Here is a 17,988-nt window from a genome sequence, read left to right on the forward strand (position 1 = left end):
CAAACAATGAGTAACTGTTCTGCAAACTTACATGCTTGCCTCTTTAAAGAAAGGATATATTTTAAAAAAGAAAATTATTCTGAGTAGAAATATAAGATCCAACTTCCTCTGATTTTATGACTAATTAACAGCAGTTTGAGTCTAACAATAATCACAAGTACAATGCAAAATAGTCTCATTAACGATTGAATTTTTTGAATAGTACCCATTAACTAATCTATATAGGTGAATAAGCATGTAATCAAAATTGATAACTTAAAGTAACCATAGTTTAGCTGTTACTTTGCATTAAATTCAACCATTTTAAAATTCTGTGTCTAAGAAAGTTTTAAAAATTATTTCACTTAGCAACACAGTGAAATAGAACTGTTCAATATATATGACATAGGTTTCTATAAAACTACACATAAAGATCTTAGGTCAAATACAAAGCACAAGATTCATTCAATTCAATGGTAACATAAAATACAATATTTATACTGATCATTTATTATAAGACATAGTCCTTCCTGTGTAGACATTCTGAAGGATACAATAGATAAGAAAGGCCAAGGAGCTTACGATCTTGTAGGAGACAGAGAGGTTTATACAGATTTCCACAATTAAACACATTAGATTATATGTTCCCCAGAATGAGAGAGAGTGAGTGAGAGAGAGAGAGAGAGAGAGAAGAAGAAGGGGGGGAAGAGGAGAGGGGACAAGACAGCGAACAATAAAACTGCATTGTCTCCTTTTTCTTTTACAAGGCAAAGAAATTATTCTGATTACATTAAGGAGAAGGCCCCAATTCTATGCTAATGATTTTTAACACATCTCCGCAACATCTGTTGTGAGCAAGAGGAAGAGACCAAAAATATTGAAGCTGTGAAGAAGATTTCATAAATGTGATCAAGTAACAAATGACTGGCACACATAGTAAGTGCTAACAGGAGATCTTGAGTAGGAAACAATCACTGTGGCACAGAGTGCTAAGGGATGAAAGTGGGAAAACGGGGACTTGAATTTGGCTTTGGAAGATGAATAGGATTTCATCAAGTTAAAAATCACTTTCAGGTATGAATCAAATATTAAGAACCTGAATTTCCCTATTTCTTTTATCACAGAGTTTAGATTGTAAGTCAGTGCAGTAGTTGAAAATACTATACAGTCAGAATTACCTTTAAAATTTTTCTAAACTGTTCATGAAGCAAAACAAATACGGTGACATCATGCAGTAACTCTTAGTCTCCAACAACGTAGGGAGAGCAGTATGAGGAAACAAGGGGAACAAGAGGCCTGAGTCCAGCGGCTTTCAGGATCCACTAGACTTTAAAAGAAAGAGGGGGTAGGGGCTGGAAGAGGTAGGGAGCTTGCTAACGAAGCTACAGTGAGGTTCAAGAGAAAAACAGGGGATTCTCAGTTAAGCCTTATGAACCTAACAGGTGAGTCCTCAGAACATCAAGGGAAAAGCTGAGCTTCACCTAAAGAAAGAATCAGCACCAGTCCAGCTAGTGGACCCATTGTGGCTAACAGAAAGGAGAGAAATGGAAGCAGACCAAAGAGAGCTGGCTGGTAGAGCCAAGCCACTAAGTGTGAAGGGCATGCTAAATGAAGCCACCCACGGGCAGGCTGGGGGAGAAAATGGTACAAGAGACCCATCTGGGCCACAAGAGGGAAGCGTGGAGAAGCAGAGGCTAAGAGGAACCAAAAGAGGAGTCTGAGAAAGGCTAAACATTTCTCCCTTTGAGTAAAAGGCATTAGTCTAAAGATCTGAGCGCTCTTGTCTAACACGGCTCTGTCAAGAGCCAGTTCTGTACAAGGTCTCCTTTACATCCCCAGCTCCTAACCCAGAATCTGCCACCTACTAGGTCCTCAATAAATTAACTGTTTAAGTAACAATGGACCAGTGAGTACAAGTCCCAAAAAGGCTGATTTCAGAACAATATACAGGGTTACTGAGAGATGGAACTACCTTAAGAAACTGTGAACCCCTTGCCAAAAGATATATGCAAGCAAAGGCTGGATGTCTACCTAGCAGGGAGGTGGGTGTCTTCTCACACTTGACAGAGGCTGGAAAAGACTGCAGCAGAGGCTGCCTTACTCTACAAGTCTATCAGTTCAGCTTAATAAGCACCTACTACAGGGCCTGCTGTCAAGGAGCTTGCAATCTACTGCTTCTCTTTAAAGAAGAAACTTTAGGTATGCACAGCTGTAAGAGGAGAGGAAGGGAGGAGTGCCTACATTTATAATCAAATAAAAATACAGTTCCCCCTTTACTGACTCCAAGGCCCAAAAAGTGATGTCCTGGTTTTAAATCCATGCAGTTGAAGAGAAAAGGAAGTTGAGTAGTTTGCTCTCCTGCCAAGTCCACTCACAGGCAGAATAGTTTTGAAAGCAGACGGAATTACTGGTCCCTATTACTGCCCTGATCTCACCTCCTACAATTCTCCCCTTCTGATACCTGCTCCACTCTAGATTCTTTGCCTTTGCTGTTCCTTTCGCCAGGCCCACTCTTTCCCCAGATATTGGCATAGTTAACTCTCACATTTTCAAGTCTCTGCTCAAATGGCTATCTTTTCAATGGGCCCTACTCATCCCTCTATTAAAAACTGCAACCCCTCAATGTTGAATCCCCCCCCACCCTATTCTACTTCTTTCCTCCACAGGACAATTCTATTACTTGACATTCTAACATACTACATAACTTACCAAGTTTATAATTTATTTTGTCTCCTCCCCACAACAACTATAATGTAAACTCCATGAAAACAAGGATTTGTTTTATTCATTATTTTGTTCAAAGTTCCTAGAACAATCACTATAACATATATCAATATAACATATGACACATAACACTATTTTGTTCAAAGTTCTTAGAACAATCAGATAACTCAATATGCATTTGTTAAATAAATGAATGCACACTGTCTAAAGTACAGCACAGAATAAAGAGACCATTTATTCATAAGAAATATGCAAGAGGCTCACACTGTAAACAGATATGCAGAAACTTCCCCTCACTGTGTTACTTATTTTTCTTTTACGCGTGATCGCTCACATGATACATGCAGGCCCTGATGCATGCATCCATGTGTACACACACACACGCGCACACACACACGTAACACATTTCTGTATGTTCTCTCAACTGCCCTCTTACACACTAATACTTCCATATAGCTGAGTATCTACATTTAAAATTGTTTAAGTTAGATGGATGTATTAGGTGCAAACAGTAATTGTGGTTTTTAAAAACTGCAAAAACTGCAATTACTTTTGCACCAACCTAAGTGCCACTCTACTGTCTGGCTCTAATGTCCTAATTACATAAATGCATTTATATTTAAAGAATAGGTAATTGACTATAAGTTTACATCCTCTATTTTAAGTTTCAAACACTTACTTTTATCTGTGCCACACTACTTTTCATTTTCTGTTGCCAGTTGGTCCAATAAATCAAAGACTCCTCAAACTGGTCCAAATAACAAGTACCCAATGCTCTGAATTCCTTGACAGTTTACTTTTTCTGTCTGCAAACATCACCTATAAAATATACCAAAGAAAGCTTTATTAACACTAATAAAGTGTGAAAAATGATATTTTTTTCTACACAATGGACATTTGACCGCCTTATTTTTCTTAATCCATAAACAAATATAATAACTAAATAAAAATTGTAAAAATCGTTAAGTAGTTACACATAATAATGTATATCTAACACATACAAGTAGAAAAAAAAATCCATGAACAAGAGAGCAAATAGAAGGTTTTATTCTAAGGACCAAGGGGAACAAAAGTTAATTTAAAAAGAGATGTCCTATAAAAAATGTTCTCACAGTGAGAGAGATATATACCTACATCATAAAATAGTAGTGTGATATTAAAAAAAAACTGAGGAAACAATGATAAAAGAGAAACTCTATATAAACTGAGTATAAAAATCCAATGTTTCTATATAGACTAAGAATGAAATACCCAATATCCTTGCAATAATCATCATTAAGAAATAAATTTAATCCACATAAAAATTTAAGGTGCTAAACTACAATAATTATGTCTCAATGTGATCTATTAATAGCCCAAAGCTTCAGATATATGCACATATGAGAACTAAGTATTTAGCTCAGAATAAACCTAGTAATCAGCATTAAATCTCAAATCTTCAGATGTGTTTTAATATTCTAAGTAAATTTCAGCAATTTCTGCAAGATGCTAAATTGATACTTATGTTCACAAAGAATTTGCATTCAAATATTTTATTGGAAGTACATATCTACATGGTTTATAGTATAAGGCAATGAAATCCCAAAAATAGAAAAAAAAAAGGATTAAAAGATACAGAGAATGCAGAGAAAGCAACATGCTTAGTAGCAAAATAACTGAATACAACTGGAAAAAAAATTAATTTGGGTGGGCCGGGCGCAGTGGCTCACGCCTGTAATCCCAGCACTTTGGGAGGCCGATGCAGGCGGATCACGAGGTCAGGAGATCAAGACCATTCTGGCTAACACGGTGAAACCCCGTCTCTAAAAAAAATACAAAAAATTAGCCGGGCATGGTGGCGGGCGCCTGTAGTCCCAGCTACTCGGGAGGCTGAGGCAGGAGAATGGCGGGAACCCCGGGGGGCGGAGCCTGCAGTGAGCCCAGATCACGCCACGGCACTCCAGCCTGGGCAACAGCAAGACTCTGTCTCAAAAAAAAAAAAAAAAAACAAATTAATTTGGGTGTCAGAAAGGGTATAACAGATTATCTGGTCCAATTCCTTCTTTTAAAAGAGAACACTGAAAGCCAGATACACTATTTCAATTATAATTATAATAACTAAATTATAATACCAGTTAGACTTACAACTAGAAACCTACCATAAGGACACCCTGTTAAGTATTCCTTTCACTGGCACACACATACAAATAGTCTTGACATTATGAAGTGATACAGAGCTGCTATCATTTAATGCAGATGGGGATGTATACGAATTACTAAATCAAGAAATGTTTCTATTACAATGATTGGCATGGTGTCAAGGTTAGTAAAGGCAAACTTATCAATCTATAAAATATAACTACAATCTAAAGCACATCACTGCTTATGTACAAGGCCTACAGTTAAAGAGACAAATGTTTATAACTTTAAATATGCTTATTAACAGGCTCCTTCTTCAATTAGTTATTATTGCAGTTGTTTGGAAAGCTCAGCCTTGTTTTTAACTGGCAAGTTGTCCCCAGATCTTTTCTTTATGTATCTTTTTAAAATTTATCAGCACTTTGGGAGGCCGAGGCAGGTAGATCACAAGGTCAGGAGATCGACACCATCCTGGCTAACACAGTGAAACCCCGTCTCTACTAAAAAAATACAAAAAATTAGCCAGGCGTGGCGGCGGGCACCTGTAGTCCCAGCTACTCGGGAGGCTGAGGCAGGAGAATGGTGTGAACCCGGAAGGCAGAGCGGACAGTGAGTGGAGACTGTGCCACTGCCCACAACTATGACATTATTGTTTGAACTTAGTTTCAGAGTAACTTTTCCTACTGGATGCTATACCTTAGATAAATAATTGAGAAAATCCAGAATAAGTTATGTAAAACACTTCATAAAATCAGACTCTGTGATGGTAGCAGAGAGGCATGCCCCTCTACCTTAAACAGTCTATTCTGATATCATGCAAGAGTTACTATCTTAATAAGCCTATGTTATCAAAAGTCAAATAAAAAACGTGTTTCAAAGGGGAAAGAGAGGTTCGAGACTAGAAAGAATTACACTATTTTCCTCTAAGAACTTAAATAATAAGGGCGTTTTGATTCCAGGGCCACTGGGTAGTTTATGTGGCACTTCTGAACAAATTTTTTAAAATGGTAACTGAACTTCCACTTCTGAAATGGCTACGGAAGCTCCCACTGAACCCAATCCTTTCACAGATAACAACCATAAACTCTTGACAAAACATACAACAACCACCTGAAGGCACTGGAGAATGAACAAAAGCAGGCTGAATCTAGAGGAGAGTAGATGCCCTGAGAAGGGAGCAACATGAGTGAGTTATCCCATTTAATATAGCTTTAGTCTGAGGGCAGGCTGCAGTCTGTACCACGCAAGGGTGGCTAAAACTGATGAAAAACAGCAGCCATTCTCATTTGAAGAACAAGAGGACAGAGTCTGAGGCAACCACAGCTGCTGGAAACTGAGGGGGAATCCAGGAGGGGACAGAGTCAGTGGAGGAGAACCCCACATGCTGGGTATAAATTGTTCCCACATCTCTGACTACCTCTGAACCAACACACATACAAGACAGATTCCTGCCAAGAACTGAACTAAGATTTGAACTGCTGCTCAAGAGACTAGAGTTTGCAATTTAAGTCCAACCAAGTTAACTGCCTAAAAAGTCACCACTCCTTAGAGGAATGTAAGGAAACCAAAGTCTCTATATCATAAAAATAATATCCAGGAGACAATTAAAAATAACATTTAAAAAATGTGGCCCAATCTTAAGGGAAAAGACAATCAAAACAGATCAATGCTGAGATGATCCAGATCCTGGAATTGGTATATAAGGTTTTTAAACCATGGTTTTTAAAACATATGGAATGATGCAAAGAAAAATATGCCTGGGAAATTTCAGCCAAGAGAAACGATAAAATAGAACCAAACAGAAATTATAAAACTGAAAAAATGTATGAAATAAAAAATTCACTGAATATGCTTAACAGTAGAATGGTTAATAGTTAAAGCCAAAGATCAAGAGAAAAATCCTGAGAGCAGAAAAGAAAAAAACAACATACTATATATAAGAAAATAACAATTCAAATTACTGTTGACTTCTCATCAGAAACTAAATAGACCACGTTCTCACTTACATGCAGAAGCTAAAAAAGTGGATCTCATGAAGATAAAACAGACTGTTGGTTATCAGAGGCTGGAAAGGGGAGTGGGGTGTGGAGGATGAAGGAAAAAAAAAAGGAGTATAAATGTATTTATTACCACTGAACTATACACTTAAACATGGTAAAGATGGTAAATTACATCTCTATATATTTTTATATCAAAATTTTTGAAAAAGAAACTAGAGAGACTTGAAAATAGTGAAACAATTTTTAAAAGTGTTAAAAGATTAAAAAAAAAAAAGTTAACCTAGAATTCCAGCAAAAACAATCTTTAAAGGAAGACAAAATGAAGACATTTACTGATTAAACAAAATACAACAACTAAGAGAAACTAAGAGAATTTATCACCAGCAGACCTGCACTACAAAAAATGCTAAAATGAGTTCTTCAAGCTAAAGGGAAATGACACTAGATGGAAACTGTTTTTCAGAAAGAAATGAAGAATACAGTAAATGGTAACTTTCTCAGGAAATACAAAATACTGTTTTATTTTATCTAAAATACATAGGACTCTTTACAGCAAAAATTACATCTTGAGGGGTTATATGTAGCCAGAGTATATATATGTATAGTATATAGAATTAGCGACCAAAATGGATCTACACCATGCAAGGTTTTCTACATCTTTCGTGAGGTGATACAATATCGACTCTAAGTAGCATATGAAAAGTTAAGGATATATATATATACTGTTCCCTGGAGTAATCACTAAAAAAAAAAGTACAAAATATAGCTTAAAAGCCTACAAATTAAAATAGAATTTTAAAAAACAGAGGCTACCCTCTCCCTCACTTGAGGATGAGATCCCTGTAGGGATAACCCTTATCTCAGCTGGATTTCAGGACCATTTGCCTCAACAAGATGACTCTGTTGAAACCAAATTGCATGACTCTTTCCAAAAGTCCGGTTTTAATGGCTATAAAGGTATAGAGAGCCATAAAACTCAAAACTTTACTCGACTTACTTTTGCTCAAAGATACCAGTATTTTTTTCCCTACCTCTACTAGCACAACCATTTAACATTTCTAACATATCTTTTATTACCTTTAAACCCAGTGTTATTTATACATACATTTGTTCCCCAACAAATAATACATCACTTCTGTTATTTGCCCAGCATCTTTCTAGGCATTGGATAGGCAGCAATGAACTATCCTAACAAAATCTCCTGTTCACGTGAAGCTTACATTCTAGGTATAAGAAACAAATCTATAATGATAAACAAAACACTAAGCCACTCAAGCAAGGTGACAGGTTGGGCTTTTTTCCTACAGGTCAGTTTTAAATCACTACTTAACAGTGTAAAACTAGTTTTTATATTAAAAACAACTTGAATCAAGAAAAAATGCATGAGAGGAGAATTACTTGTACATATATTGGGGCCCACCTCTGACTTACAAAATCAGATAATGGGCAGAAAGTGTAGGGGAAACCCGTGCATACTTGTTTTATGAAAGCATTCCCAAGGTAATTCCAAAATCCAACTTTTCCCCAAGTCTCCTCAGCTTTTCAATTCTACATAAGAAACTTTGGTTCTCAATTTGTTCTCAAACCATGAGCCACTTAGGCAGAATATAGAGACCCCACAGCCTACCTACTTTATGGTGAAGAACTTAGTTGTAAATCAATTGGAAAGGGAAACAGAAATTCCAAATGTATTAATTCCTAATAATTCACAGGTAAGAAGTGTTTTTTAAACCTGAGAAATTATGGCCACAATTTATAATCACTTATACAATCTTACTCAATCCTCACAATTACCCTGTTCTGGTGATTTTTTTTTTTGGCCATGTTTTTCAGTGAAACAACTGAAGTACAGAGAATTCAAGCAATTTGTCCAAGTAAACTACACCTAGTAAATGGCAGAAGCTAAACTTCAAAGCCAGGTTTATCTGATGCCAAAGCCATATATTGTGTCCCAATGAAAATGCCAATACTAATGAATTGAAGCCAAAATGGTAAATTATAAAATGTAAACAAGTACAGACTCTACTATCCAGAAAATTATCCTAGCCTAAATTGATCCATTTGTTCAAAGTTCCAGATACCAAAGACTGTGATTTAATATAATGAAGCACTACTTCTTTTCAAACATTCATAGTAATTTTAAGGATTCCTTTCTATTTAATTTAGCATACCTAGAATTCACTGTGAGTAGGTATACTATGAGCAAAAAATAAAAATAAAAAATCACTTGGCCCCATTGCACAAGATTTAGCGTTTTCCTTTGCTATTCTCCTGGGGTCTTACACCCGGTTCCTCTTCCCAACCTACTTACACATTTCAAAACAATCAATTTCTGTGCATTTTATTTCTATTTAAATTTACATATTTCAATTTACATATTTAAATTTAATGAGTTTTCTTTCTGATCGATATCATCTTTCCCCTTTCAACTTTCATCAGCAAATAATTTCTGGCAATAAAGTACAATCTGTTACATTTCCATGTCTCAAAACGTGTGAAAATGACAATATGGTAAAGTAGACTGCTATCATAGTTCTAACAAAAAATGAATAAAGTATTGTCACTGTCCAGATTTATACAGAATATGCCTGTTCGGAAATTCTGAGTTCAACATATGCATGCTAATACTTACACTAATTGGAAATTCCTGAAATGAGAGCAATTTATCTAGAGTTTATAGCACTCTCTGCTCTTCTAAGCATCACTATGTGAATTTTATGGTGAATTATTACATTTCTTTCCCCTTCTCACAAGAAAGCAACTCAACAAAACCACACTTGCTCTCCCGAAGAAAGAGGATATTTTCCAATAGGAGATATAGTATTCACGAGAGCACTATTAAAAAAAAAAGATAGAGTTTTTCTCTCAGTTTCATCAAGCATTAGAAAGCAAAATATTTAATAACATATATAAGTACTTCAGACTGTTAACCAGAAAATTGTGAATTCTGCAATTATCTCAAAAATTAAGAAAATGAGAAAATATTCAACTAATGGCTGAAATACACTGCTTTCCAGATGATTTCCGTAGCAAAACACTTCTACCATTGTCACTTCGGTGTCCTCAGTCCAAGTTAGAGGAACTTGCTGAAACATACTGTTGTAAAATTGCTAAAGGAAAGGGAAATCAACAGTGAATTACCTTTAGTTGGCTCCTCTGGCTTCTAAATAGTAACAACAGGTTTGGTGAATTTCAAACATTTTAACAGAGTTCATATTTAAAACAAAAACAAAAACAAAAATCTTAGTTGCCCAATGGGGAAAGTGGTAATATTATACAATACAAAATAAAAACTGTCTTAACAGTATTCTAAATGCCAAAATATAATGGGAGGGGAGATAATGGAATTCTCAGAAAATACCTCAACAAGAGCCAAGCCCCCAAAGAACGGATTTTCCTTTTCAGGGAACAAATAGGAGTAACAGATTGGCTTCGCTCTTGAACAGTATAAAACAAGATTGCTATGTACTTTCCATATCTGTACTGAAGGAAAACTTACTTGTTTAGAAAAACCGTTTCTTGCTATTTTTTCCCGTCTTAATTTACATATTAGTGAAAAATTTGCCTCATGATATACCTCATATGGCCAAAAAATTATAATTTGATGTCAGCATAGAATCACAATTTCAAGAAAATAAAAGGGTCAAAATACTTCTGTCTCTTTCTAGAAAAGTCACCAGATACAGGTTGAAAATCCTTTATCTGCAGTTCTAAAATCTGTAAAGCTCTGAAAATACAAAGATTATTCTTAAGCATGTGGCAACTCACTTGACAGCAAAACTTAGCATATACTGACTTGATACTTAATGTGACTTGATACAGTGCAGAAATATTAATGTTGCTCCAGACCCCAAAAGGGGGGATTACTTAGTATGTAGTATAGGCACTGCAGTTTTCTAAAATCTGCAAGATACTGAAATCCAAACACTTCTGGCTCCAAGAACTACAAATAAAGAGTTGCAGAGCTGTCCTCTCTTTTGCTTCCTAGTCATTGCATATGCCAGGTGTGCTGACTCATAACCATCTGAATGACTAGATTGCCAGGTTCAAGTACAGGGCTAGAAGTTGTGCAGATAGTTCTGGACATCGTTTTCTGTAAGAAGTAAGTAATATAAAAGCATTTGACTGGTCTGCAACTCTGTGTGGAGAGTAGACAGCCCAAATTTTGAGACACTTTAAGACAGTAAGACACAGATGAGCGGAAAAAAAAAAAAAGACATTTAAGACATTTTAATGAATCCAATGACACCATTATCTATACTGAAAACTTCGCATTATAAATTGGGAGGTAGTATTACCCCCATTCATTTCCTATATCATGAAGCTAGTCTATTTTAGGCTGTTTAACCAAATAAAGAGTTAAGTGATCCAATCATTTGGAAATACTATTAATTTTTTTTATGCATAGGAAGATTCCCCAATGTGCTTCTTTTCAACAGAATGCAGGATCTACGAGAATAGGAATTTGTCTATTTTTGTTAGTTTCAACATTTCAATCAGCTGTCTCTTGATTTACAGTACAGTATTGATTTCTATTTAAGTTGGCTTTAAAGAAAAATTCTACATGTTGAACTTTTTAATGATTCATTTAAAAATAAATTATAACATTTATGGGGCAAATTCCCTTTATCCTGTCCCCTCTCTAGTTTTACTGTCTCATCCCTACACAGCTATTTTTTGATATGTAAGTTCACACTTGATGCCTCTAATATTTTCTTTTTTTTTTTTTTTTTTCTTGAGACAGAGTCTGACTGTCACCCAGGCTGGAGTGCAGTGGCATGATCTCAGCTCACCACAGCCTCCACCGCCCAGGTTCAAGTGATTCTCGTGCCTCAGCCTCCTCCTGAATAGCTGGGATTACAGGTGCACACCACCATGCCCAGCTAATTTTTTGTATTTTTAGTAGAGATGGGGTTTCACCATGTTGGCCAGGATGGTCTCAAACTCCTGACCTCAAGTGATCTGCCCACCTGGGCCTCCCAAAGTGCTGGGATTCCAGGAGTGAGCCACCATGTCCAGCCTGATGTCTCTAATTCTTAACCTCTCCTACCCACTGTAATTCGGCTTTCCCTTCCCACTACTCCACAGCACTTACCAATGTTACACAGTAACTTTTTTTCTTGTTGCTAAATCCAGGGGCAGCTTCCTTCTTTTATGGGACATTGCTCTAGTATTTGGCACCTAATCCCCTTCTTGAAGTTCTCACTTGTCAACTTACAGGGACACCACCTTCATTTGTCCATCCCTTTAGTATTTACTATGCCTGAGAGTTTAATATTTGCTCATGAATTTATGTTTTGTTTATTGCTACATTCCCAACACTAGAGGCTCTCAATACATATTTGTTAAATGCATGAATGAATAGTCCTTATCTTTTCTTTCTCCATATTCCCTGTGGAAGATCATCTCCATCCCCATGGCTTTAATTAACATGTGAAAACAACTTTTTACTCCAGCCAATCTTCTCTAGAGTTCCAAATCATTATGTCCAATTTGCTATAGGAAACCTCTACGTGGATGTGCCAAAGGCCATCTGAACTAAAGAAATCCACAGTGGAACTAATTATTTCCTTCTCCCCATCTCAAACCAGCTCTTCTTCTAAGATATGACTTATAAAGCTTCCCAGGTGGCAATTTCCTTTTCCTTACTCCCCGTAAGTCACCAAATCCTACTGATTCTACCAAATCTGCCCATGTTTCCCCCTCATTCTGTCACTGTATATAGGAGGCTGGGGGAAGGTTCCATTCAGGCTAGGGCCATAATTGATATTTATATTCAGTGGCTGAGAAAAGCTGGGTGCAGGGGCATGTGCCTAGAGTCCCAGCCTGGGCAACATAGTGAGATCCCATCTCAAAAAAAAAATAGTAAAAGAAGAAAAAAGAAAAGTGCTTACAGAGAAAATGAGGAAGTATGAAGCTAAGAGAAAGAAAGTACAGTCATGGTCTCTACTAAAGGCAGTGCCTATGTATGGTGGGGAGATATATACATCACACAACAGACAAGGCATTGAGGACTCTGTCCTTGGGTAAAGAAGAAATGTCTAAGTGCTACAACAATGTCATAAACAAAGTGTTACTGGAAAAGAGGGTTTGGGACATACAGAAAGAAGTAGGTCTTGAAGCTGAATCTTAAAGAACAAGTAGGAATTATCCATATAGAAAGGGGAAAAGGTCATTCAGGAAATAAGATAAGCATGTGTAAAGACTCAGAGACAGAGAATTTGGGGATTCCAAGGTGTATGTGAAAAATTGAACATGAATAAGATGGAACATGAGAGACTCATTAAGCTAAACTATGAAAGGCTCTGTATGAGTACACTGGATCCTCAAGTTTCTTGGTCACTGCTACATATCCAGAACCTAGGACAGTGTCTGCTACTTAATAAGTTCTAAGTCTAAAATTAAATAAAAAATGGGGAGTGTAGATTTCTGCTGATTACTCCTATTTCTTCCCACACAGAACTTCCTATAATGCCATTTTGTCAACTTGTTCATCAAGGAATACAACAGCAGCCTTATCTCACCTATTAACTCCTACTTCTCGAAAATACTAAGATTTCCAAGTCTTAGTGCATCAAGACAGCACTATCAGATGCCACCCCCTATTAGTCTTCACTCCATGTTAACCTGTGGAGCAGCTTGAAAACACTTCCTCATTGAGTGAGATGAAAAAAATACTAGTTCCTCTGTAGGCACTGCAAAAGGAAATCTGTCCCTGAAGGTGCAGTTCTTTTAACTTACAAAATCAACCCTAATTACTGAATATGCCATATGCCTTCATCACACATTCAAACCACTCTCTCCTGCACCAAATCTGTTCCTCAGCTTGCCTAATTAAGTATATGGGTGAACACATTCTGCCAATTTTCATGGCACAGCTTTGAAAGTCACCTGATTACTTAGAGAGCCACGTAGTAAACCACATTCCGGTTTAAAGAAAACTTGGAGGTGTTGGCCTCCGCAGAGAAATTTAGCCCCTAGACATGTAAGCACTGCATTCTACTACAGAGGCTCCTGTAGCCAGGTCTAAAATAAAGCTATCCTGACAAACTATTTCAGGAAGGACTCACAGGGTAACTTTTCAGGTGGAAGTGCTGAACTCTATCTAGCTCCACCCACTTACAAGTTAGGCTGAAAGACAGGTTAAACATGAGTCACCACTGAGTTCCTCCTTCCCACTAGCTAACCCATTCTACAGGAGTTAATATGTCCCAAGGCCAAGGCAGCCCATACCCCGTTTTTGGTATCTGTTCACTAGGAAAGACTTATTAACTTGACTATATAAAGGCTGGTTTTAATCCATGCTTAAAGTTTGCACTTTGTTGTAGGCATTCAAATGTCTCTTCCAATGTCCACTTGGGAAACGTATATACTGAGAAAAAGTGTAAGTCTGGGAGTTTGCTAAAACTAGTATGCTCTCTGGCTTTATTGTTTCACCACCCTCCCATGCTCAGATAAACAGAAAAGTAGGGAAATTCAACAAGGGAGCCTTCAAAGTTATAAGTGGGATGCATGAATGTATTACCAATAGCCACTTCTTTCTTGGACTAGCTCCAGGCACCATGAACAAACCAAGACCAAGTTAGGGATATGATGAGTAGTACAAAATTCCATTATATACAAGTGGACAATAAATTTAAAATATTATTCAAATTAAGGCATGGGCATTTGAAATACAAAATGCGTCACTGTGTTGTCTTTTGGGTGGTCTCAGGTACAAGCCACTGTAGGTCACTCAACAATGTGCAATCATTGGGAAGGACAGTTAACTTCTTTTTTTCTTCTTTTTTTTTTCTTGAGACAGAGGCTCACTTTATCGCCCAAGCTGGAGTGCAGTGGAGAGATCTCGGCTCACTGCAACCTCCGCCTCCCAGGTTCAAGTGATTCTCGTGCCTCAGCCACCCGAGTAGCTGGAGCTACAAGCACACAGCACCACACCCTGCTAATTTTTTTTGTATTTTTAGTAGAGACGGGGTTTCACCATGTTGGTCAGGCTGGTCTATCTCAAGTGATCCGCACGCCTTGGCCTCCCAAAATGCTGGGAATGCAGGAATAAGCCATCGCCACCCCCGCCCCCCGCCCCCCCACCAGGAGAGTTAACTTCTAAAAATTCAGCAGCTGGGAAAGCTAACAGAGCTAAGAAAGCTGGCTTAGAAAAACAATTAGGTAGTCTAGGAAGTGCCAGAACTCCAAAAAGTGATTGGAGGTGTCCTATCCAAAGCAGGGAAGGATGTGGTGGAATAATAATAAATACTGGCTGGCCATGCATCAAGTACTTTGGAGCAAGGAGGGCAGCAAACACGATTTTGAGGACGGGGAGGATGAACCATAGCATGCCCCTAAAGGATGAGCTACAGCAGAAGTTCTCAAACTAATTGGCATGAGAATCACTCGAATGCTTTTGGAAAAAGAAAAAAAAAAAAAAGACAGACAGACTGTTGGGCCTCCATTTCCACGTTTCAGATGTAACAGAACTGGGTGAAGCCCAGTAATTTACATTGCTAACAAGCTTCAAGGAGATGATGCTGCTGATTCAGGAGGCTACATTTTTGGAACCAATAGACCAGGGTATTAGATCAAAGTTCTTGGCCTTTAACATAACCAAGACACTCTCAGAGCCCCAGTCAACTGAGTTGGGAAAGACTCCACAAAAGTGGCATGGACACTTAAAACTAGGACACTGGCTGGGCGCAGTGGCTCAGGCCTGTAATCCCAGCACTTTGGGAGGCCGAGGCGGGTGGATCACGAGGTCAGGAGACAGACACCATCCTGGCTAACACGGTGAAACCCCGTCTCTACTAAAAATGCAAAAAATTAGCCGGGAGTGGTGGCGGGCACCTTAGTCCCAGCTACTCGGGAGGCTAAGGCAGGAGAATGGCATGAACTAGGGAGGCGGAGCTTGCAGTGAGCCGAGATAGCGCCACAGCACTCCAGCCTGGGCGACAGAGTGAGACTCCGTCTCAAAAACAAAACAAAAAACAAAAAACAACTGGAAGGACACTTAAAGGTAGAAAGGCAACATTCAGAACCAGAGAACAAGAATTGAGGAACAGAGAACTCATCAACTGTATCATAGTAGTAATTTACAATAATACAATGCTAACACTGTGTAACAGGCACTGTGCTCAGTGCCTCATCTGCATTATTTTTCTTTATACTCAAAAAAAGACAACACAGTGAGGCAGGTATTGTATTATTACCTACATGTTTCCAGATGATGAAGCTGACACTAGCGACTTTAGGTAACTTGCTCCAAGTGATAGACCTAATAATAGCTGGATAAAACTGAAATCTTTGGTTTACTAGTCCATCACCCAGGACCAACACAAGTGGCTTTCCTCCACCTACTGATAACGCCTGTAACAATGCTTCTCCTCTCCTGGTCAAAACCACACTTTTACTGTCAATTTTAAATCTGCCCTTCCATAGTAGGATGATAATTTATGTTAACTCCTGAATTCACAAGCAATCCTAAAACAAGGTAAGTCTAAATACAGATAAGAGGTAGGTTAACTGATCTGCTGAGGACCAAGTTTGCTTGCTTGTCTGCTATTTCGAGTCTCTGCACATCTAAAAATGCAAAGGAAACTCTTACCTAATTCCTGCATCTAGAATAGCCTTTCTGCAAATCCTGCCTTCTCCACTTACCTCAAAAGAATTGTTAGGTTTAAGTGGAAACAGGTACCGTGGTTTTTGCAGTTAAACTCAGTGAAATTAACTATTATATTTCCGTTATATAATGCTGTGTTGTAGGACCCAGAGCTCGTTACAGAGGTGGAGCCTGGAGACCCAAGTTCGGCAGTTATCACCTCACTGGAGATAGTTCAAGTTATGGAAGGATCAAGAATGACAGATGAAGCCGGCACATGAGAAGCGAAGTGTTTTCAAGACTAAACACTAGACATTATCAGTATTTACAGGGCAAAGAAATGAAAAAGAAGCCGCTAATGAAATTTAAAACAAATAGTCAAAGGGATATAATGCCGGAAAGAGGCATAAGAGTGCAAGTAATTCAACTAACTTTTAACCAACTAGAGCTCCTTAATCCCACTCCCCTGGCCCTACGACCCGGGCACTAGGAAAGGGGCTTTGGCAAGCGCAATGGACTACAGAGGCTCTAAGTATAAAACACACTGCACAAGAAACAACAGAGCACCAGCGTTGGTGCAGCATTTCAGACAGCTCCAGGAACTTCACAAAGGTGGTCAGCCGGTCCGCTCAGGCAGTCAGTTAGTTCACGGCAGCCCATTCCCTCCCCACCTGCTTGGACCTAGCCGCTCTCACACCCCTCTTGCGGGCCCGAGCGTGGCGAGAAGACCCACGCACACTCCCATGCCGCTCACAGCCGTATCAGTGAGCCCGCACCCACTCCTGGGGGTCTTTTACTTCCCCCCCGAGCCGGCGACCCGCCACCCCCACTCCGCGTCCCTGCCTGCGGGGACTCCAAGGAGTTCGATAATTACCTAGAGCTCCACCGCGCCGCCATTACACCGGACGTACGTCACTTCCTCTTCCCGAGCACCGATGGTAGGAAGAAGGCGAATAGTGAAAAACTTAAAAACTTGACGCTCAATTGGATTGACACGTTATCCTTTTAATTTATTTCAAATACCATATCATAATACCAGAGTCAAAGTAGTCGACCCAGGCACACTGTCTTCTTATCAAAATGTCGACAAAAAAGAGAAGTTGGCATGAACTACAAGGTCCGAAATCCAGCGCCTGTGCTGAAGGAAATGACGAAAGCATAATTGTTGTTTAGCGTGAAATGGCGCGGTGTACGATGGGAATTGTAGTTCATACAGATGCGTGCCAGCGAGTTAACATCCACGCTGCTCACTGGCAGCCTAGTAGTGTTTAGGGTCTAGCCGAATTTACTTTAAAACTATTTCACTGCATTTTGGGGAAAATTTTTTTTAAAAAAACAGTCAGTTGTCACTTTCCCTGAAAAATCTTTTTTTTTTTTTTAAAGAAAAATCTTAAGAGAGATTTTCCTGAGACTTTATAAGAGTTTGACCAAGAGTTAAGTGCCTAATAAATTCCAAGATATCCAGGCCAAGAGAATGGAAGAACATTAGATCATAAATAGAGTGAAATAATGAGGAAAAACTAATTCTATAGAGACTGTGTTGCCTCTCTTTTAGGTTAAGGTACCAACTGGTATGAC

The 17,988-nt window shown here is 38.5% G+C and overlaps 1 protein-coding gene across 2 annotated transcripts in view; it reads right to left on the reverse strand.

Annotated features, from left to right (window-relative positions):
* Window positions 1-17,562, reverse strand: part of CWC22 (CWC22 spliceosome associated protein homolog) — a 69,004-nt gene extending 51,442 nt beyond the window's left edge. The window contains exons 1-2 of one of the 2 annotated variants that reach the window (XM_055289900.2): window positions 17,285-17,562; window positions 3,383-3,522 (exon numbers count right to left, since the gene is read on the reverse strand). In XM_055289900.2, the coding sequence (XP_055145875.1) occupies window positions 3,383-3,409 (27 nt within the window). In that variant the 5' untranslated portion in view covers window positions 3,410-3,522; window positions 17,285-17,562. Of the gene's footprint in view, window positions 1-3,382; window positions 3,523-11,916; window positions 14,155-17,284 lie in introns of those variants that run through there. The other variant, XM_055289901.2, reaches the window with a different exon arrangement.
* Window positions 17,563-17,988: the final 426 nt, after the last annotated feature.

This window comes from Symphalangus syndactylus, chromosome 8 (genome assembly GCF_028878055.3).
Source record: "Symphalangus syndactylus isolate Jambi chromosome 8, NHGRI_mSymSyn1-v2.1_pri, whole genome shotgun sequence".
In the NCBI taxonomy this organism is placed as follows: Eukaryota; Metazoa; Chordata; class Mammalia; order Primates; family Hylobatidae; genus Symphalangus; species Symphalangus syndactylus.